At 46.7% G+C, this 21,019-nt stretch overlaps 7 protein-coding genes across 7 annotated transcripts; 5 read left to right on the plus strand and 2 right to left on the minus strand.

Annotated features, from left to right (window-relative positions):
* The first annotated feature begins 1,191 nt into the window (after nt 1-1,191).
* Nucleotides 1,192-3,674, plus strand: GGS22DRAFT_151742 (uncharacterized protein). Its single transcript, XM_047959548.1, has 4 exons — nt 1,192-1,766; nt 1,817-2,309; nt 2,366-2,451; nt 2,515-3,674. The coding sequence occupies exons 1-4, from the start codon at nt 1,324-1,326 to the stop codon at nt 3,482-3,484; spliced, it is 1,992 nt and encodes a 663-aa protein (XP_047824588.1). The 5' UTR covers nt 1,192-1,323; the 3' UTR covers nt 3,485-3,674.
* Nucleotides 3,588-5,462, plus strand: GGS22DRAFT_177432 (uncharacterized protein; the record flags this gene model as incomplete). The annotated part of the gene is made up of 6 exons (XM_047963512.1): nt 3,588-3,615; nt 4,163-4,227; nt 4,297-4,438; nt 4,503-5,017; nt 5,081-5,179; nt 5,232-5,462. 6 exons carry the CDS (start codon nt 3,588-3,590, stop codon nt 5,460-5,462), a joined length of 1,080 nt encoding a protein of 359 aa, XP_047824589.1.
* A 797-nt stretch (nt 5,463-6,259) lies between these two features.
* GGS22DRAFT_18026 (kinase-like protein) lies at nt 6,260-10,025 on the plus strand. Its single transcript, XM_047963747.1, has 5 exons — nt 6,260-6,581; nt 6,660-6,688; nt 6,756-6,873; nt 6,940-7,087; nt 7,142-10,025. The coding sequence occupies exons 1-5, from the start codon at nt 6,534-6,536 to the stop codon at nt 9,382-9,384; spliced, it is 2,586 nt and encodes an 861-aa protein (XP_047824590.1). The 5' UTR covers nt 6,260-6,533; the 3' UTR covers nt 9,385-10,025.
* Nucleotides 10,026-10,121: 96 nt separating this feature from the next.
* On the minus strand, nt 10,122-11,310 carry GGS22DRAFT_18027 (uncharacterized protein). Its single transcript, XM_047963749.1, has 2 exons — nt 10,738-11,310; nt 10,122-10,680 (listed from the first exon to the last, which is right to left on the minus strand). Exons 1-2 carry the CDS (start codon nt 10,963-10,965, stop codon nt 10,294-10,296), a joined length of 615 nt encoding a protein of 204 aa, XP_047824591.1. The 5' UTR covers nt 10,966-11,310; the 3' UTR covers nt 10,122-10,293.
* A 1,215-nt stretch (nt 11,311-12,525) lies between these two features.
* Nucleotides 12,526-14,018, plus strand: GGS22DRAFT_18036 (Zn-dependent exopeptidase). The gene is made up of 2 exons (XM_047963756.1): nt 12,526-13,682; nt 13,742-14,018. Exons 1-2 carry the CDS (start codon nt 12,638-12,640, stop codon nt 13,927-13,929), a joined length of 1,233 nt encoding a protein of 410 aa, XP_047824592.1. The 5' UTR covers nt 12,526-12,637; the 3' UTR covers nt 13,930-14,018.
* On the minus strand, nt 13,742-15,556 carry GGS22DRAFT_18038 (methylthioribose-1-phosphate isomerase). The gene is made up of 3 exons (XM_047963760.1): nt 15,289-15,556; nt 15,162-15,227; nt 13,742-15,081 (listed from the first exon to the last, which is right to left on the minus strand). The coding sequence occupies exons 1-3, from the start codon at nt 15,428-15,430 to the stop codon at nt 14,108-14,110; spliced, it is 1,182 nt and encodes a 393-aa protein (XP_047824593.1). The 5' UTR covers nt 15,431-15,556; the 3' UTR covers nt 13,742-14,107.
* A 211-nt stretch (nt 15,557-15,767) lies between these two features.
* Nucleotides 15,768-20,930, plus strand: GGS22DRAFT_151757 (trafficking protein particle complex subunit 10). The gene is made up of 3 exons (XM_047959549.1): nt 15,768-15,996; nt 16,052-18,936; nt 18,987-20,930. Exons 1-3 carry the CDS (start codon nt 15,963-15,965, stop codon nt 20,793-20,795), a joined length of 4,728 nt encoding a protein of 1,575 aa, XP_047824594.1. The 5' UTR covers nt 15,768-15,962; the 3' UTR covers nt 20,796-20,930.
* Nucleotides 20,931-21,019: the final 89 nt, after the last annotated feature.

Below are 21,019 nucleotides of genomic sequence, written 5' to 3' on the forward strand. Positions count from 1 at the left end.
TAAAAATGCGAATAGGGGGAATTCAGCCAAGGTAGGCACCTACATAGGTACCTAGGCAGGTCCGGGTATGGTTGCGGGTCCTTACATGCTGCCTAGGTGGTTACCTAGGTACTTACCTAGTAGGTAAGTTCCCCCTAAAGTGACCTAAATTTGTTCCAATGCAGCGCCTTACAGTACCTAAAATCTATCCATAGAACTTTAAAACAACGACAATTTGGCTGACACATTATATTTAATACAACTTTTAATTGCCCCCTAAAGGTTCGAAATGGTTTAATTATATAGTAGTAAATAGCAAAAGTACGAATGAATATATTTTACTTATTTAATAAATAGGATTGATAAACACTTGCATACTTACCTAGTAGCTATGATTTAAACCTTTGTATCAAAGTAGGTACATGGATTAGAGCGTAAGCTTTACTACTAGGTATTAGGTATTTACCTACTAATTAATAACTATTTTCACTGCTATTATAGCCATAATATCTCCACGCTTCTATTTTCCCTAAATCTTACAGTGGGTTATAGCACTACAAGGCGCTGGAAACCCCTGTAGTTTATAAGGTTTATAGCGTATAGCCTTTTACATACCTCCAGGGCTCCTTAATAAGGCTCACATAAACCCCTCGTTTTGAACTATTACGCGTATATCTTTATTTACTTACCTACCTATTACGCATTCAACTGTATCGAATTAATCGATTAAATCAGATCAATCAATTAATTTAATTCACTTCGAAAAGGTTGAAATATTAATAATAACTTTAGAAGGTTATAGCGCTAGTTTCAGGGCTTTTACATACCTAAAAGCCACCTATAAGTTATAAGGAGCTAATGCGCTATGAAGCTTATAAGTTACAGGGCTTTGAGAGCCCTATAGCGCTATGACCCACTGTAAAATTGAAGGCACCGTGTGGAATATGTATTGGACTGTACTGTATTATACCGTATTATACTCAATGCATTAATTGAATTGATGGGTTGGCGGATTTGTTCTTATTGCCCACTCTATGATCCTCTTCAAACAGTAGCAGGCAACTTAGAAGTCAGCCGATCGAAAAAGGCCAAATATTCCATGCGGCCAATAACAATGACCCAAATTATTAAAACGCCCTGGTGACTTATCAATGTATAGGTACCTACCTAAAGCATAGCCCTCTTGCTTTCCCTCTCCTCATTTACTTCGCCACATCAATCCCACCCCTGCGCTACCACTAATTTCTAGTATAGAAATCATCTGGTTACACATGACCAACATCTAACTCCCGTAAGTGTCTCTGATTACCTATAGTATGCTTACTAAACACATAATCACATCTCATGGCTGAGGCTTTGGGTGTAATTGCTAGTAGCATTGCCGTTGCCCAAGTAGCTGGCAAGGCTGCAGGCACAGTTATAAAGCTCAAACGACTATGGGATGAGGTACAGGATATCCCCGAAAATGTAGCGGACTTGATGGAACAGATCGATTGTCTAGATCCGGCGCTTTGGGAAGCCGAGCAGCACTTTATCCAAAATCAGCTTTCTCCTTGTCTCTGGAACGACACAGCCGCGATCCGAAGCGCGAAATACTGTCGCAAGGCTCTGCGGAAGCTCACAGACGTTGCTGACGATTTAGCTTCACAAATCAACTCAAAAAGGCGAGCCGAACGTGGAATATCACGCGTCAAAGTCTTATTAAAAAAGGATAGGCTTCGAGATCTTGAAAGGCGCTTGGAAAGTGCTGTGAGATTGCTTCAGCTTGCTCAACAAGGATACCTTGTGTAAGTCCTATGCTCATATCTCCACACGTCCAGCTTCTAATAGGTCCTAGAACACTTGTGAAACTCCAACCCGACATTATTGCTTCCAAACTTATGTTACAATTAGATACAGTCCGGCGCCCGAATAGCCTGTGTGCCAATGACACAGAAATGAACGATAAGGAAACGAAGCATCAACATCGCTCCACTGACTGGAGTCCCCGGAGTATAGAGGCTGCGCCTCCTTTAAAGAAGGGAAGATTAAGGGTCTGGAAAGAATCACCTGTATTTGGCGTTGTCGACATTGCATCAACATCAGATGGCGTCGCCGTTGATATCCAACCCCCTTGGTGGCTTACGGGTATACTGGACGCGTGGTCTTTCAATATCGTCAAATCATATTCGGGCTGGAAATTCCACTTACAAAGCTATCCTATCAGGCCAAATGAATCATTGATTTTCGACGTTGTACGCTGGGACGATACAGAGAAGCTTCAAGCTATGTTTCGCACAGGGGACGCTTCACCATTTGATCGCAACGAGATTGGATCAAGTATCTTACATGTAAGCTATCTGATGTACCTTTTATTTGTTACACCAACTAAGGAATACCTGCACAGATCGCTGTACAAACAATGTCAGTAAATGTAATCAGATTCCTGAAAGAGATGAGCCTTGATATAGACTGCCAAGATGGCGAAAGTTGGTAAGTCTATGCCATACTATCCTGACCAACCTTTCCTAGCTAATATGAAAACCCACTATAAAGTCTCGCGATAGACTACATTCCTTGGGTTGTAAACTACACGATTCCTAGTGATCCTCATATGTGGTCGGAGTATATTTCGTTAATGTCGTCCGAACTCTTCATGACGCGAGATGTTGAAGATTATCGAGGATATTGTAGATGCATACCTGTAGCAAATGCGGATGATTTCCGAAAACTACAGTCCATCACCTGCCCAGCTCACGATGAAACGCCATTCTATACTCGACTATTTAGAGTGGAGGTATTTTCAATAAAATTGAGAGCTCAATTTAAATTCGAAACGTTTCAATATATCCTCGGTCTAGATCTCGACAAGGATCTCGACGCAGTGTACGATTTCGACAGTTATCCCACACGGCTAAGTCACATTATAGCAAATATTATTTCGGCCCTCGATATACAACCGACTATGACCAAAACCCAGGAAGGCGAGATTGAAAAGTGGATTAATTTTGCTTCTAGTATTTATCGTGGATCAAACATAAACAGCCTTTCATCCATGGCTCTAGACGCAGGAAAATTCAAGTATTTGAAAATTAACGGTACTATACAACTGACGCCTCTATTATACATAATTCTATCTGGGGGCCATCACGCGTTGTTTGGTGGTAAGAAACAATTTGAACGTTTGTTGAAAACGGATCTTCGACATTGGTTTTCTTTCCTAAAAACAATTGGCACAGATCTCATCGAGTATGGACGCGAAGAGATGAGGATTCTCTGCACTAATAACCTCAAATATCTCGCCATATTTAAACGGCTTTATTTTCGGAAGAATCTTGATATGTCCGAGTTCAGCTGGCTGGGCTACCTGAGGTTGATAAGCTTTCAATTTGGACCCGATGTGGACGACTGGAAAGTGTTATGGAACGAGCCTACGGATGAATTTGCGGGGGACTTCTGGAATATGGTTGAGGACCCAATTCTTAGCATCCCAGGAGCATGGTATGATGTCGACTGCGAAGGATAATCCGGGTAACGATAAGCCTCAAGGATAAGGTATTAGTAAGATGTCAGGGTTAGGTGTACTGGTCGCCGCTTTAATTTCCTCGTCGTTGAAGAGAGGAGTTGTGATGGATATTTTTCTCTTCGGCCTACCTGGTATATAAGTAGGTATATATCTAACAATATGTGCCATTTCTTGGAATAGGAAACCGAAGATACTTTGCTATCGTATGTTAGAAATGACTCTTACTAAGAATATCGTGGTCAATATTCATGACATGAACCCCTATTTATTACCCCTTAAAATGCCGTACACTTCCCATATACTAGATTCATCCCTTTAGATACCCTAGAGAAATCTGATGAAATAATCCAAGACTCAGCCAACCTTAGGATAGGTCCTTGAATAAGATCAGCTTTGAATCGCCCGGCATCGGCATAGCTGATCTATTTTCATAATGTCATAGGTAATCAAAGCTTGTTATCTGTAGCTCCATATCTCCGCATCACGATTGCGGGGGTTCTATATAGCGCCTTATCGACCTACATAGTAGGCCGGGTATAAATCGGCAAGCACCTCTCATAAGTATCACCGCTGTGATAATAATCATATAACAATAAATCTAACTTGAACGTGTTAGTTTTAAATATCTTAATCGACGCTTGAACTTGAAGGGAACTATGTTATTTGTGTTTGTGTTAGCTTTTCTAAGCCTTTTGGCGGCTATTACATGGATATGGACACTTTACACGAAGGCAAGCAACGCCGTTATATTTGACTTACTTACCTAGGTAGATGCTCAATAAATGGATGAGGACTAATCGAATGCCATCTAGAAAACCGTTACCGTGTCCCCTAAGAAGAATAGCCAGGGGCTTCAATCAAACCCCAACATCAAGCCCCTTGCAGCGTTCAACTGGGAGACTACGGAGCCACAGAAATTCCGACCATTCAAACCAATCTACTACATAACCATGGGTAGGTATGCCGCTGAAGCGGTTGGAACTTGATAGCGACCCTATGATACTAATACTCAGCATAGCACTCCGGTCGACAACTCCGTCCGAGCTCATAATAATCGACCAGAACTATCAATCTCGTCTACGGGATCGCCAAGTGGTAATGGAAAAGCATAAGAACCATACTCTTGGTTGTATGCCGTATGGTGTCGAGGCTGTTCAAGAGGTATACACGTACCTCCTAGGGGAGTATCTCCCCACGAGATATCCTACTCTCTTCACGAGGGACGAGAAATCCTTTCGGAACAGCGTTACCGGCGCTACTCTCCCGCTCTTACCCCCCGAAGACCCGATAACGGCGCTCCGAAGCCTCGGCCAGACGGTCGAGGATGATATGTTCTTCCTACGTGAAACACCGGAGGGCCATCAATGCATCGCTTTCGTGTGTTGTTGTCCCAGCGGATTTGATCCAGCGGCCAAAATAGGCAAATTACTGGTAGATATCCACCAACCTGTTCCATCATATGAAAAGATCGGCCCAAGCATGGAGAGATATTTCAGCCGTTTAGAAGTTGGCAAAGGTGCTTCCCGGGTCAATGTGAGTTTCGCTTTCGGTTAGGTACGGCGGCATCATCATCAAATCGCTGACATGAGTGCGTAGTGGTCGGTGACGACAAATTCCGAGCTGTTTAACATCTCTACCAACCACGTCCACGAAGGAGACAAAGTAGAGGAGAATATGGATATTGATATTGAGAAGGTGAGTCTGCTGGGATGACAGTAAAAATCTAGCACCCACTAACGTCAAATAGGCCTGGGTTAGAATGGAATTACAGACGCTGACACGAATGCCCAAGACGAGAGCTATTCTATTCTCTTTCAAGACCTATCTATACCCTGTCAAGGACATGAAGGCAGAAGGACTCGGACCGGAACTAGCTGATGCCATCGAAGGGCTTAAAAGTGGAAATGCTCCGGGGATGTGGATTTATAAGGGTGGCGTACGATGGGGTAAAAGCGTGTGCGAATATTTGAGATCGTGATGTATGATGCTAATATATGCGAACTCATTATTCGTCATTGTCGCAAGGTGCAAAGCAAAGTCTAGGGTATTCTAACGAGACATTTAAGCGTTATTCTAGGTGTTAATTGTTCAACACTGAGGAATATTAGGACAGAATTATTTTGAAGATGAATAGACGTCAGTGTTTCGATTCTGGCTTAGCTTCAATTTAAGTAATTGCAGGGGAGTGGGGAAGCAGGGTTTTCGTAAGACCATAATTGGTCATCCTCCAATGAACGGTTGAATAAGAAACTGCGTATCGATAACGAGCTTCCCCCAAATAATTGTATCTAGGTACTCTAGTACTCTAAAACCACCCCCTGCATGAGATGATCGCGCAGTTGCTATGTCCCTAATGTCCCTAATGTCAGCTGTCGAGCTCGGGCAGCCCCGTTCTTATGCATTTTGGTCGGGGTGATGGCGATCCTTGCCCGTCCCTGCCTTCGGCCGGCTCGAGAGAGGGAAAGATGGGATTAGAAAGTTTTCCCAATTATTATTCTTAAATCTTGACTTAATTGTAATAAACCTGTGCCGCTTTCAATCATCATTGCCTCGAGGAAATCTTCTGCCTCAATTATTGAGGAAGAAAGAGGAACATACGTGTTAGATTAGGTAGAATTGTATATTTCCGACAACCATCTACGAACCTCCGTACCTGTCAAACTGCATCATCGAAAGTTGGTTAATTAAGACATACATCAATTGCCACGACGCGAGAACGATACCGACGAGAATCGAGAACCCCTGAACAACTATATATTCAACCTCCCATTTTCGCACCAATCCCGTCTGTTATATATTCTATTTGTCTACATCGTGGCTACATCGGAGTAGCTACGAACCTCCTGTCTCGTAACGTAGCCATCAAGTTTATTCATGAGCCTTCGAATTCGGTCGGGCGCCGATCGCCATTCCCGAGCCGTAACCCGCGGTCTCGGATCATTCCTTAAACCCGCAACCCAGTCGACATTATATCTTGGGGCACCAATACATTATATCCAGCGTCGTTTCGGAGGGAGCGGGTGGCTCTGAAGAAGAGTAGTAGAGGGATATGCAGACAAATAAAGCCAAGGCCGAGGCGCTGGGACGAAAGGCGAAAGTTAGTAGTGCAGACCACAACCGATACGATACGTTGAGAAAGCTCCAGTGCTGACGATTATTTATTACGTATATCTAGCTCGCGAACTCGTATCAGGAGCTACTCGAGTAAGTTAGAGTCATTGTTTGCGCAGTTTTGAAGGGCTTTGGTGCTGATATCTCTTACCCCTGACAGTGAATTCTCGAACAAGGATCTTAAGAATGTCGGGAACTACACCTTAGGGAAGCTTATAGGGAAGGGTTCCTTCGGCAAGGTCTATCTCGCAACCCACAAACTCACGAATGGCTCCAAGGTTGGTCTTGCTGGGCTTCCAAGCTTCTACTCGATATCCCTAAGACAACCCTCCTAATCGTAGCAGGTCGTCCTCAAGTCAGCCAACAAGGATGACGCGAATCTCGCGAGAGAGATCCACCACCACCGTCAATTCGTCCATCCCCATATTGCGCGTTTATACGAAATAATAGTGACAGAAACCCTCGTATGGCTTGTTTTGGAGTATTGCCCAGGTACGTTACGGTGGCAGTATATTATAATCCCAGACCCTTGCTGACCGGCTTTAGGCGATGAGCTCTATAATTACCTCCTTAAACATGGCCGTCTACCGGCCGAAAAGGTTCAGAGGATATTCACCCAACTCGTCGGCGCAGTTTCCTACGTCCACCAACAGTCCTGCGTCCATCGCGACCTGAAGCTTGAAAATATCTTGCTAGATAAACACGAGAACGTGAAATTGGTCGACTTTGGGTTTACGCGAGAATACGAAGGCAAAGCAAACTATTTGCAGACATTCTGTGGTACAATCTGTTACTCGGCACCGGAGATGCTGAAAGGGGAGAAGTACGCTGGTGAAAAAATTGACGTGTGGAGCTTAGGTGTGATTCTTTATGCGCTATTATGCGGCGAGCTGCCGTTCGACGACGACGACGATAATACCACAAGAACCATGATCCTCTCGGACGAGCCGAAATATCCAGAACATTTGCCCCCTGACGCAGTTTCCTTAATTAAGCTCCTCCTCTCGAAACGACCGCTACTAAGACCTACACTTCCCGAGATTCTTTCTCATACTTTCCTCTCAGAATATGCCCCTCAGCAACAAGCGATCCTTAAGCTACACCAGCCCCCTCCTTTTGCGACACATCTAGAGAAGGACTGTTTACAAAGGATGCGCAGCGCGGGCGTAGATATCGATGCTGTCATCGAGAGTGTTCTGGCCCAGAAGTGCGATGCGTTAGCTGGTTGGTGGACATTGTTGCTGGAGAAGGAAGAGAGGAAAGCTCGCCGACGCGAGAGGAGGAGGAAGGAAAAGGAATCTGAGAATCGAAATTCGCGTCGATTCTCAGCAGCATCTAGCAAGCTCGAGCGAATGGCTCCGATTCTGGATGAAGATCCTAGTGGCTCTGGTTTTTTAGGGGAACCACCCTTACCTAAGGTCAGAGGACGTTCAGAAAGAAGGAGTGCTCAATACAACGACTACCAAGTCCCAGAGCTACCTGACTTGCCCGAGTCTCTGGTTAAGAACCATTTAAGCCCTGATACTAACACACCGCCGCCTCCTATTGATAAAGACTCCGTGCGATCAGTCAGCTCGTCCCGTCACCAGCGTCCCATACCTCCCCCAAAAGAAGGGATCCTTCGAAGTGCACGATCTAGAGGTTCGACGCTTCACCTCGTAACTACTTCAGATGCGCTAAACAGAAATGAGGGACAAGAAACGAATCCTCCCCCCAAAGTTAGAAAGAAGCCGTCCCAGGCAATCGTTGCAACGTGGAAGAATTGGACTCACTGGATCGTCGAGAGTACGAGGCGGCATAGACCTAATAAACGAGGTAGTATGTCAACACCCAACCTAGCCGCCAAAGATGGCCATTCTGGTGGTAACAAGAACCCGAAAGACCAGAGCCCTCGGCCTCATACATCTAAGTATCCACACTCTACACAGGGCACTACCGCATCGAGTGGTGGGACTTCGCCGCTACCTAACGGCATTGTGAAGATCTCTAGTGCTGGTGGTGGTAATCCGACAAGGAAGCCTGTACCGGCGCCGCTTTCAATGGCTTCTAATCCGGGACCACGTCGTATGCCATCCGGCGCCTCGTCATATAAGCGTCAATCTCTGTCGCCTGTACCTTTAACGCCACGCTCTACGATCCGTCGTTCGTCTATTGGTCTCCGGGGACGAAAGTCAACCTCATCTTCTCTTTCCTCCATTCGAACAATGCCACATCACCATCACTCACATTCAAAAGCTAGCTCAACCAGCTCTACCGGGTCAGTGTCGACTACGAAGACTCCTGGACGCTCGCCCCATCACTCGGTTAAGGTCCTTCCGGCCACGCCAACGAGCACGTCATTTCCATCCAACATTCGTCTCGTCCGCGGTCCAGCACTTTCGCTGAACTTCAACGAAGGCATGCCCTCTAAACCCTCGTCGCAAAATCCTCCCGGATCTCCCAATCCATTTTTATCAAATAGTCCCTCAGTCCTATTTGCGAAACGCAAGCGCAATTTATTTAAGGGACCTATGCTCTCTATCGGTAACCCACCTCGCAGCGGTACCAGCTCCGGCGGCCACAGCCGGAGCGCGAGCGCAAGTGGATTGGCAAGAAGGAGCGGCGAGATCACGATTCAGGAAGAAGACGAGGACGCGGAAGAAGCAATCGGTGATATCGAGCTCGACGAAGACATCGAGGAGGTAGACCAGTTCAGCCCAATTACGCAGGTCCCTGGGGAGAAAGTCGAAGAGATATACGAGGGGGAAGGGGAAGCTAAAAATATGTCGCCAACCGAAGCTAGCCATTGAGAGAAGGGAGGACTTAACTTGATACCCCGAAACGGAGATGAGACGAGATGAGATGGATGCATTGCAGCGGAGCGAGCTATGTTCTTCCGATACGTCCAGCAAGACGTGTTGTTATATTTATATATATATTGGTACATGGATGTCTGTATGGACATCTAGTTGGTTTTTTGTTTTGTTTGGTTCGCACGTCGAAATGCCGAGGCGTGGTTTAAATTTCGTGGTGGCTTGTTGTTGTTGTATGATTGGTTGCTGTTGATACCGGAGGGGCTTTTTGAAAGGGAAGAATGGGATGAGGGAAGGTTATATATCAGATGGTGTGAGTGATTGCTGTGCTGAGATGCAGCTGGCTAGGCTGTATTGTATGTGCTGTGCTGTACTAGATCAAAGTCAAGATAGTTTGAAGGATGTGTTGTGCTGCTGAGAATCGCGTTTGTGTGAGATGGCGAGATGTGAATGGATAGGTACAGAACTAGGTTGGGGAAACGGTAATTCTAATCGTAATGGTATCTGTCTGGGGTTTATGGGTCGATGGGGTTTATGGCATTTAGGGGTGAAATAGGTACCCGTGCTTCTAGATTGCCGGATATTCCATTCTGGATGCTCTCTACCTAGACTGAATCAAATTTCGAAAGATATATAGGTACGTTCTATGTCCTTCATTCTTATATCAAGTAAGCTAATCATGTAATATCTACCCTACCTATTGTTTGATTCTCTTCTTTTTTTAGATGGTTGGTGAGAAGCTAAGCAGTGCGGAACACTGAATTTCAGATACAGCAGATCAGATGTAAGTTTACTCTCATTCGAAGAGCAATAGTAATTTGATTATCTAGCAGATAGATATACATTAGACATTATCATACGTTTCTTGTCATCCTGCCTAGATTCATCATTATACCTTCGTCATCTTTAGTCAGACACACTCGGGTCACCAGCTCGCACGAAACCGGTAAACTCCCCACTAAGTAACGGCTTGGAGGTATCGGTCAGGAGACGGATTCGGTATTTCCCCGACGTGCTGTCGAGGAGGTACGCCCACGTCGTCGAGTTGTTGAACCCTAGGAATGTGCCGGCCTGGCGCGTTCCGTTGGGGTAGTAGTGCCAGTGTGGTTCAATCGGGGCGCCCCTTGCGGTGGTCTTCATGAATACCAGGCCGTCGTACTCATGGTAGAAGTACTCCGAAATGCTCAGGGGCTGGTATACGTTGTTGTAGTTCACGGCGAGCATCTCAGCGCTACCAAAGGCTTGGCATTGGATGTAGGGAACTGCTACTCCCTTCTGGGATGTTATGCCAATCTTAAGAGTGGATTAGTTAGGTATTCGTGGAGATATGTTGTAGGAGGTGTTACATACCCAGCCTGATGCAATTGATGAGTCGCTTATGGTGACGTAGGAAGCCCTGTTGCCGTCAATATCGGCGTTGCCAGTAGAGTCGGCGAAGAGACTGAATGGTCCCGCAACGCTGTTCATTTGACGATAGAACGGCCAGTTGCTGCAAGTGAGCTCCTTGCGAACGACGGTGACATCAGGAAGAGCCGTCACGGCGACTGCTGCCGACAAAGTTAAGATGAATGAACGCATTGTTAATAGGAGCGAGCGAATGTGGTGCTACTAGGAGAGTAGAGAAACGAGTTGTCGGGGTGGGTGGGAAGAGATGCCATCATGAGTTCTCGAAGACATCTCGGTCCTTTTATACTAGGAACGCATACAAGAGGACCGAATTGTTCAATGCACAAATCGCATAGAAGTCCGCAACTCAGGAAGCGAGGATCGCGAGATTCCGATCCCAGCAAGCGGATTAAAAGCCCATGGGGTCGCCTTACGGGGCGACGCCTAGAACTAGGCAGCTCCTAGCCCTAGCTGAAATTAACTATGTAACGTCGTCCTGACGCCAAGCTTTAGACTCGAGCCGCGTGCTAGATTCGCTGGCCAAAGAGACTTATAACCGGTCCACTCTTCTGGGTAAGAAATTTAATTTTGCGGCACAGTGATTCCAGCCCTGACCAGCTCACTCGCCTTGTGTCTTTTTTTCCCCGACCGCGGCGCGAGGTCACCGTATGACTCTTGCTGCCATATCGACTACGCCTCATAAGGCTTGTTTTATAGATCTATGAGTATTAAACCGAATAGCGGAAATGCGGTCGGATAGTCTGGATTTCTTGGTAGATCGCACGATACAGTCGGAATATGCATCACGAAGTTATAGTGCTGACCTTCGCTTCCTTGGGGGCGGAGTCTCGTATAGTCCTACTTATCTTAGCACACCTCGACATAGGGGCACAGTTGTAGAATAAGTTAGATGGTTGCAAAGCATGCCACTTCACGTTGCTATCTGACTATTGTATTAACTTTGATGCCTGTTAATGACTTCGTCGGTATAGTATAGGTAGGTCATCGAGACATCCTCTATTTATATCTTTCTTTCTCATTGTCTTCAATGCATTGGCGTATAGTTGAAAGTATTCGCAGATGCCAGAGGCTTGTAAGGAGAAACGATGCGACAGCGCCTTCTCTGTATTCCGTGTAAGCTATACAGACAAACATTTAAGGGGCTCAAAATTTCGAAAAAGTGGTAAGGGCAGTAGCAGTATTCGATTACGAACCCAATTCTTAACATCAGACTCCTAACGGTCATGTAGGGACAATTCATTATACTCGGAAGATTTATCCAGGAACAAAGAATTCAACATAGAGAAAGGGATAGTGTCCTTTTTCTTAGAAGTTTGTCGATCTTCCCTACTCTTTTTACCAGAGATGATACTGAGGAAAGGCATGATAAGTCAAAGAATAGGGGGAAGACTTCCCCCTATTGACCTTCTAGGTTGGCTGTCAAGCCTATCGCCGATCTGTATTGCATGTTGAATTCCATTGCTACGAAGTCCTCTTGTATGTGTCCACTACCTAATTATAAAATTGAAATACATACTTCATGAAGTATACCACCATTCATATGAAGGAGTAGGTAAGTTGAGCTCAAGGGGTTAGTTAGTATGTATCTCTTCATATAGATAGTGTGGAATAGTACTTATCTAGGCTCGCACCTTCTTAACAATAGCAAGACCCCACATTGGATCCACATTATATCCCCGCCCCCAGAGTGGTATCAAGTTCTTGTTACTAATTCTTTACTAACATCATAGAGCTTCAAATGACAACTTCAGCAATATTTACTAGGTAACATTCAATTGAGGGGATATCATTTGGACACCAGAACAGCTCAATCCGAATAGTTCATCGCTAAAGTTTCATTGACATGAAGCTCCTGTCCCTTTCTGTCCTGCTTCTTAGCAGCTGCGGAGCTCTCGGATCCGATCTTCAGAAGCCTCTCGTTAACTCACCGTCCTACAAGTCCTCCGATGAATCGCCTTCATACCGAGATAATCTGGTGTCCTTACACAAATCTCTCGTCGAGATTTCTTCGATTAGCGGCAACGAAAATGAGGTCGGCACTTTTCTAGTTGACTACCTCACTGCCCGCGGCTATACCGTCCAATGCGATTCCATTCCTTCCTCACCCGACTCCGACAACAAGCCCAGCTTCAATGTTCTTGCTTGGCCCGGTTCAAATCCTCACCCTTCGCCGAAGATTCTTGTGTCGAGTCATATAGATACAGTCCCTCCTTTCATTCCGTACTCGATAAACGATTCCTCCCTCAACCCCGATACATTGATCGCAGGTCGCGGCAGTGTAGACGCTAAGGCTAGCGTAGCCGCGCAGATAATTGCTCTAGAGTCACTATTAGACACTGGCGCTGTTGACGATGAGGATGGCTCTATCATGCTGCTATATGTTGTTGGAGAGGAAACATCGGGTGTGGGGATGCGACATTTCTCAGAATCGCACGGAAATCTGGATCCGGCCCCAGAGTTCAAGGCTGCTATTTTTGGCGAGCCGACTGAGGGTCGCTTGGTATGCGGTCACAAGGGCATCTTTGGCTGCAATATCACTGCACATGGCCACGCCGGACACAGCGGGTACCCGTGGCTAGGAAAGAGCGCGACAGAGGTGTTGATGCGTGGGCTTGTTCGCGTCCTAGAAACGGATCTGGGCAGTAGCGAGGAGTTCGGCAACACGACTGTCAACATTGGTTTAATCGAAGGTGGTGTCGCTGCCAATGTGATTCCCGAAAGAGCGACGGCCCGTCTTGCTGTACGCGTAGCGATTGGCCCCGAGCTTGACGGAGCTAAGATTGCTTCTGATCGATTGATAGAAGTGATGCGAAGCGTGGATGATGAGGCGTTTGAGTTTGACTGCAACTATGGATATGGCGTTGTCAAGTGCGACTGCGATGTTGAAGGTGAATATTTACCTAAGAATATTTCTACTCTGTTCCAACTAAGCTAACATTCAGCACAGGTTTTGAAACTACCACCGTCAACTACGGAACGGACGTACACAATTTGGAGGGTAACCACACACGATACCTGTACGGACCGGGAACCATTTTTGTAGCTCACGGACCTGACGAGGCGATCAAGCTGGGAGACCTGGAGACAGCCGTGGAAGATTACAAGAAGCTCATCCTACATGCTCTTGAGAGCTAAGCGGTTTGCATTTGAGAATTACATAGTTTTAGCGTGTTCTCTTTCTTCATGATTGCTGATTAAATATCATAGGAGATACCCCACAGATGAGATGTCCTACGCTTGACCGTCGAGATTACGCTATCTAATTTTCCAAACCAGCTCTCTATTTCCCTTTTTATTCCTTAGGGTTAAACTCCTACTTTCCAACAACATTCGCCCATCTTTCTGGCATGATATCTTTGAAGTCAAAGACTCCATCTGCGCCCTTTACGACAACACCTCGTTCCGTAACCACAGCATCAATCAGCTCTGCCGGCGTGACGTCGAATGCGGGGTTCCAGACAGCGATCCCTTGATGTGCTGTCGCCACGCGCTCAGTACGAGTAACGTCTACCTTCCCGTCTTTTCCTACTACGGCTCCGGTGATCTGTGTCAGCTCTTCGGCTTTGCGCTCCTCGATTTTGATTCCAGCGCCAGTTTCAGTCTGCAGGTCAATGCTTGTCGTAGGCGCTGCTACGATGAACTTCACTCCGTGATATTTGGCTAGTACAGCGAGAGCGTAAGTCCCAATCTTGTTAGCGGTATCCCCGTTGCGCACAACTCGATCTGCGCCTACAATCACTGCGGCGATATTTTTCTCGGTCTTCTTAGTGGCGAATAAGGCACCTGCCATCGAGTCCGTGATGAGTGTAGAGGGGATCCCCTCATACACTAGCTCAAAAGCAGTGAGTCGGCTTCCTTGGTTGTAGGGCCGGGTTTCGGTACAGAATGCGTGGTGTAGGTGACCACCTGAATGCAAGGAACGGATGATACCAAGCGCTGTTCCGTGGCCTGACGTGGCAAGTGATCCTGTGTTGCAGTGTGTCAAAACAGAGACCTTGCCGTCGGCGGACTTCGTCGGCGCATTCTCGAGAAGCCACTTGCTTCCATGTTCACCAATTGAGAGGTTTGTCTCAGTGTCCTTGCGGAAAATCTCTTCTGCAGCAGCAACGTACGCAGAGATAATAGCATCACGACCAACTGTGCCATTATTCTGTGCATCGATAGATCGGACGGTGTTTTTGAGGTGCGTAATGGCGTTAGTAAGATCCACGGCTGTCGGCCGTGATTGCTTGAGATAATCTAGGCGCGATTCGATGTAAGAGATCGTCTCTTCTGAAGAGGAGGCCGCTACGGTGGAGTTAGTTTTGTACCATTGTTGGCCGAGTGTAGCAGGCCGTTTCTGTATGAGTGAATGAGGAATTACTAACTGCAACTCCCATTGTGTAGTTCGACTCCGTGACCTAACGCTGCTACAATAGCTATTGCCGGTGCACCTGTAGAACAAATGAGCATTTAATAATATTTATGAGTTGCCATACTGTGCTATTGTCATACCTCTTACTCTCATAGACTTAATGCTATCAAATGCCTCTTCACTTGTCGAGACTTCATCGTAATGATGTTCGTGGGGCAGTTTCAGCTGATCGAGAACTTCTAATTTGCCCCGCGAATATCGAATTGCTTGAAGATTGGCCATCTTTTCTTATATCAATCTTATTTTATGTGAGAATTACAATATGAATCTTTTGATTATATATGAGATTTGCATCTAAAATAGTTGATCGGGAACTTTCGCCATCGCAAACTTATCGTCAATTCTCTCAAGGTACGCAGGTACTTACAATGGCGTCAGGAATTCTGCCAGACCCCGCCATAAAATAGTTTATTATGTAATCATTTAGAATTATCAATAGCCAATCGTTGTGAAGCGTGGCCTTCACCGCTTTAGGACGGCATTACCCCTGAATCCTGGCTTGCTACCGGCTGTATGCGGCCGTCGCTGCCAGGTCTCAGGGTCCATACCTTCCTAGTAGCTAAGCTTTGGCATCTGTGACGTGCATTTGTTGACGATCGAACCTACAACTTCAAACTTCCACCTTAAATATCTCGAACCTCGTTTTAAACCCGACACGTGTCTTTAGAAACTGTTTATAACGGCTTGCGACATTTTAGGCGTTCAATTTGCACACTAATCATGAAGTAGGAAGCAACTACCCTAGCTGTTCGCCATGGAACAGTCGTATTCTACATCTAAAGTTACAGGTACTTACATTGATTTCCCTTTACCTTATGCGCCGTCATTTCTAACATCGCCAAGTCGAGTACTTCGACCCTCATGACGTCTTCAAGCTTCTCGCGCCGGGATTAGTGCCTCGACTTCCCTTGCGCAACCTTCATTGGCAATCGCATGCCGGACCCCTTCGCTCTATCGATACCCTTCATATCGAGCTTCTCTCAGCCGGCGACAAGACCTCCGTTACCTCTCCAGTTCCTTCCCCACATGCTTCTGGAAATCATTTGGATACTGTCGTTAGCCGTGATGATGGCTTCCAAACCCAGATAGGAGCTAAACTATCCTCCGATGGTCTCGATCAGACTGCGAACCGAAACAGTGCACCTGCACGGCGACACCAGATTCCTGGTCTAAGGAGGACACCATACTTGAAGGTGCTACTTGTTCGGTGTGATGATAATGACTCTTATAAGGGGCATGTAAGGCAGGATATACGTGATTGGATTAAGACCAACACGCCTCCGTCCGGCTCGAAGAGGAATACTGCCGAAAACCACGATGCCTTCGAATGGCTCATTATCCACGTCATAATACCGAATACAGTCGCCGCCACACAGCCTCGAGACTCGGGTTCGGCCCCAGAGAAGACCTCGGCCGTCTCTAAGTGGAGACCAGGATCAAGCACACTCTTTGAGAAGCTTAGATCCGATTTTAATACGTCTAGTAAAGGAGGGGTGGACCGAATCGCCCAAATTCGTATTGGCGTCAACGATGTCCCGTACGATATTTTGCCTCGAGTTGTGCCGGCTGTGCCTAGTGGCTATTCTGAGACAGAGCAGGAGACTGAAAATTCGTGGACGGATCTCGTTTCCAAATTTCGCAGCCTCATTTTGTCTAGTTTTGATCTGCGTGTGAGCCAATACGAGGAAGATATCAGGGAGAAGGACTCTCAGAGGACTTTGCCTGGATGGAATTTTTGCACTTTCTTCATTCTCAAGGAAGGTCTCGCTCGCGGCTTTGAGAGCGTAGGTCTAGTAGAAGATGCATTGGTCGGATATGATGAACTAAGTGTAGGGCTGGATATGATCGTCAAAGATCAGACCTCGACAGGATCGAGATCCGCCACGAATGCGCTTTTGAGCTATACCGCCGAGTTAAAACAAATCGCTCTTCAGGCTAGAGCTACGATTACCGGTTCCGAGTATGAAGACGAGGATGAAATGGTTGATCTACAGTCCCAAGCTGAGGGTGCTCAACCCAAGGATATATATGATGACATTCCTATCAGCTCCACTAAGAAGCCCTACCGCGATTTAATTGTTGCGAATAATGTATCTGTTTTTGACTTTAGGTGCTATATATTCGCTAGGCAAATATCCCTGTTGCTTCGGCTCGGAAATGCGTGCTCAACACGGGAAGAGTTGCTAGCAAAACTCAAAGAGCAGCAAGAGTCAGTCCTGCATGGCGTCGCACCCCGTGCGCCACCCCCAAAACAAAAAGAAAATGAGCACGAGGATTTAACCATGCTCGCTGAGATCTGCCGACGAACATTAGAATTCATACCTACGGTATCCCAGGTTATGAGAAATGATGTTTTTGCCGCTCTCTCGGATATGGCGAAAGCGGATGGAGATGATACCTCAAAACCATCACAAGCAGATCCCACGGTCGAAGAAGTGGTTGAGAACTTGGTTGCCTCATTTGCGTTTTCTATCGCCCAGCAGATTCTAGCTCAGACTTCGACTAAAGCTTTACCGATACCACCGTCATCCCTAGCATCGCAAGGTGCAAACGAACAAAAGGCTGCGATACCCGAACCTAAAACGATGATGCACCCAGCGAGAAATACCTCGTTATCGATACGGACCGAGCGTGGCGCCAGTGTTGGTCGTCCACTTCCTAGTCCAAATATCTTTCCTGGACGCCGACCGAGTGGTGCGGATGATCAAGCCCAATCATCGTTTCTTAAAGCTGGACTGGAAGAGCTCGCTGCTAGGAGAGCTGAGCTCTACATGTTGTCGAGGAATATCCTCGCGGAGTGCGGAAAAAAACGTGGATGGGCTGATGGCTGGGATAGTGTACCCGTCATAGGGGAGTCAACCATGGTCGAAATGGTCGATATCGACCTTAATGATGATGACGATGACGGTGACGATGATAATGACAATGGTGATGGTGACGAAAAAGCAGAGGCTGAAGACGAGGAGACTTCCGCCAGTCGTGAAACTGTAGTCTCCATCTCTGGCGTCGATAGCAAGTTGCTCAAGACGGCCCTCGATAGCAAAGACGATTTTTACCGTCTTTACGAAACACTTACCGATAAAGCCTTGCGGCATTATACCGTAGCGGATCACACCCATTCGGTAAAGACTAGCATGGCGGATATCGCCGTGTTGAAATATCACCTTTGCGACTACGCGGCTGCTTCTTCCTACTTTTGGGAGACTATCCCTTTCTTTGGAGAAAGTGGCTGGAGTCTCCTGGAACTATCCATGTTGGTCATGTGTTCGAGGTGTCTCAAGCAGCTCCAGCGGAAGGATGAGTACATCAAAGTTATGTTGAAGCTTTTGACCAAGGCGGCCGCGGCCGAAAGAGACCGTCTACGACAAAAATCAGGGTTTCGATTAGGGAAGCAGGAAGATGTTGATTACCCTGATAGCGAAGCTATTAAGGGGTTCCTGGATGATCTACTTGCTGCGACAAAGACTCTACCAAATGAACTACGGATATCCCTTTCTAGCTTTATTTCTATTGTGGAAGTTGACGGCCCTCCCGAATACCACCAAGGTCGAGATGGTATTTCCCTCAATCTGAAGGTGAATAGCTTGCTTGCGGATAGCTTCCGAGTTGAAGGTGTGAGAGTACGGGTTGTTAGTGCTGTCAATAAATCGTCGAAAGATATATGGTTTGAGCTTGCCGAGCCGACAACGATTAAGCCCGGCAGAAATAAGCTCAAACTAAATAGTAACGTAAGTCTATCCGACTGGCTTCTTGAATAGAGCCATGCTAACTATAACAGTCGGCGATCCCAGGTTCCTACGAGATCGATAAGGTCGATTTCAAGGCTAGCAACATACACCTGCACCATGAACGTGAAGCAGGTCAACCTGTAGACAAGGCCAGCGATACCCTTCAGTCTCCCTATCTTGCCATTTATCACCGATCTGAGACGTTAGATGTAAAACTGCGCGCATCGAAACATATTCAATTAGATCGAAACAATACAGTGGATATCGATTTGGATTCTGGCTGGAATGACCTGCTTAACGCCGAGATTCGAGTCAAGGCTGCTACGGGAGGCCTCAGACTGCTCACAAGCGAGGCAAAGTGTATCAACTCATCCATTAACTTCTCAAAAAAGCCAGAGGGTGGCCTATTTTGTTTCGCGGCCATACCACGGAATAATACCGTGCGCATCCGGTTTCCGTACACTGTAGAGCAAGAGACTCTCAGTATATCCATACGCATTGAGGTATCTTATTCAACCGGCGATGGCTCATTTTTCTTCTCTAAAACTCCTGTCGTCGAAACCGCTTTGGCACTCGGGGTTAATGTCCAGGATGTTTTTAAGCACAAAGCTCTGTTTTCTAGATTTACCGTATCTACAGCGAGTCAGAGCCCTCTACGTTTATTCACAAGTGAGCTTGTAGGCTCAGAAGCTTTCGAATCAGAGTTCGGAGTACCGCCTAGTGCTCCCGTTATCATCTTCCCGAAGCAGCCAGCCAGTCTATTGTACAAGATCACACGTAAAGTGGATGTGAAGATCAACCCAAAGACGAAAAAGACCATGTACCTTAGACTGCGTTACAGCATGTTGCAGGAAGAAATCGAATCCCTAATCGAGGATTCCATAACTGAATCCTTGGAAGATAAGCCGTTGCGTCCTTTCTCTCGGCTGATATGCTCAACAATCATCCCTCACGTTCGACACGGCCTCACGGGACATGATCTAGAGCGCGCGGTTCTTCTTGGATCGGTACCCACGACGTTCTTGTCCTCGGTCAACTGGGCTAAGTACTTCGTTGGGCTGGGCAAAGCACCCGATGGTACCGATTACTCCAAAGCTCTCGTGTCCTTCCTCCGAAGTTGGCAGGCTGCGAATCCTAAATTGGAGCTCGAAACATCCTCGATCCCCGCAGAACCGAGATCGATCCTGATCCCTGTAGATATACCCTCCCTAACAATTGTCCACACGGCAGATATCCGGCTCCAACAATCTCCGCAGAAATCATCATCCTCGTCAGCACTTTCCACTCTTCCCAATTCTCCCACGCCCACCGTCTGCACGAATCAACTACTACCCGCAGTCCTACATCTAAAATGGACGCGTGTATGGGACACAACCACACCCCCTGCCGAACAAAACGACCTCGAATTTAGCTACGAGCTCGCCGCTCCCCAAGACACCTGGCTTCTAGGCGGAAGACGCAAAGGCCACTTCGTTATCCCAGCCCCATCCTCACTACCTCCTTCCGCCACCGGAACCGGAGCAAGCGTAAAAGTAGACTACGAAAGCACCGCCGACACTGAAGCCGAGATCCCTATCCTCTTCGTCCCACTACGCGAGGGCTGGCTGCCGTACCCCAGCGTAGAAATCAGGGAAGTCAGACCGTACGAAGACAGTGTCGGATCACCTGTGGACGGGGGAGCAGGTCCAGGCGTGCACTTCGAGACAGACGTGAGGAATTTAGGCGAAACGGTTCGGGTTATCGCGGATAGAGCACGTGTTACCCTCAGCCTGGACGCAAGTGGACCTAGTGGCGGACCATTGGTGTTAGATGTGGAACGATTGAGGGGAGCTGGAGAGGAGGGGAGGACTGTTGCTTGATTGATGCTGGGCTAGCTTAGGGGTAGGGAGGTGTCTGACCTACTTAGTCAGGGTGAATGTTATGATACTTGCTAGTTTAGCTTAGCTTAAATCAGCTTGCTTGTTACTATATCAAATAAACGTGTTTCGATCTAAGTATGCATCGTGTACATTGAATGAGAAATCTAAATAGTGTTTAGATACTCTGCTTTATATTTATTAATAAGCTTATGTAATTAGATCCA

The sequence above is a fragment of the Annulohypoxylon maeteangense genome, assembly GCF_022496945.1.
Source record: "Annulohypoxylon maeteangense strain CBS 123835 unplaced genomic scaffold GGS22scaffold_1, whole genome shotgun sequence".
Lineage (NCBI taxonomy): Eukaryota > Fungi > Ascomycota > Sordariomycetes > Xylariales > Hypoxylaceae > Annulohypoxylon > Annulohypoxylon maeteangense.

Excerpts from the sequence above, each read along its gene's own strand:
- GGS22DRAFT_18038 (XM_047963760.1), bottom strand. The coding sequence starts at position 15,430 with ATGGCCAATCTTCAAGCAATTCGATATTCGCGGGGCAAATTAGAAGTT. Across the intron at positions 15,228-15,288 it reads TAAGTCTATGAGAGTAAGAG|GTGCACCGGCAATAGCTATT; the intron begins GTATGACAATAG and ends TTTGTTCTACAG. Across the intron at positions 15,082-15,161 it reads ACTACACAATGGGAGTTGCA|CGGCCTCCTCTTCAGAAGAG; the intron begins GTTAGTAATTCC and ends ACTCCACCGTAG.
- GGS22DRAFT_151742 (XM_047959548.1), top strand. The coding sequence starts at position 1,324 with ATGGCTGAGGCTTTGGGTGTAATTGCTAGTAGCATTGCCGTTGCCCAA. Across the intron at positions 1,767-1,816 it reads GCTCAACAAGGATACCTTGT|AACACTTGTGAAACTCCAAC; the intron begins GTAAGTCCTATG and ends AATAGGTCCTAG. Across the intron at positions 2,452-2,514 it reads TGCCAAGATGGCGAAAGTTG|TCTCGCGATAGACTACATTC; the intron begins GTAAGTCTATGC and ends CCCACTATAAAG.
- GGS22DRAFT_151757 (XM_047959549.1), top strand. The coding sequence starts at position 15,963 with ATGGAACAGTCGTATTCTACATCTAAAGTTACAG. Across the intron at positions 15,997-16,051 it reads TTCTACATCTAAAGTTACAG|TCGAGTACTTCGACCCTCAT; the intron begins GTACTTACATTG and ends AACATCGCCAAG. Across the intron at positions 18,937-18,986 it reads AGCTCAAACTAAATAGTAAC|TCGGCGATCCCAGGTTCCTA; the intron begins GTAAGTCTATCC and ends TAACTATAACAG.
- GGS22DRAFT_18026 (XM_047963747.1), top strand. The coding sequence starts at position 6,534 with ATGCAGACAAATAAAGCCAAGGCCGAGGCGCTGGGACGAAAGGCGAAA. Across the intron at positions 6,582-6,659 it reads CGCTGGGACGAAAGGCGAAA|CTCGCGAACTCGTATCAGGA; the intron begins GTTAGTAGTGCA and ends ACGTATATCTAG. Across the intron at positions 7,088-7,141 it reads TGTTTTGGAGTATTGCCCAG|GCGATGAGCTCTATAATTAC; the intron begins GTACGTTACGGT and ends GACCGGCTTTAG.
- GGS22DRAFT_18036 (XM_047963756.1), top strand. The coding sequence starts at position 12,638 with ATGAAGCTCCTGTCCCTTTCTGTCCTGCTTCTTAGCAGCTGCGGAGCT. Across the intron at positions 13,683-13,741 it reads GTGCGACTGCGATGTTGAAG|GTTTTGAAACTACCACCGTC; the intron begins GTGAATATTTAC and ends CATTCAGCACAG.
- GGS22DRAFT_18027 (XM_047963749.1), bottom strand. The coding sequence starts at position 10,965 with ATGCGTTCATTCATCTTAACTTTGTCGGCAGCAGTCGCCGTGACGGCT. Across the intron at positions 10,681-10,737 it reads CATCAATTGCATCAGGCTGG|ATTGGCATAACATCCCAGAA; the intron begins GTATGTAACACC and ends TCCACTCTTAAG.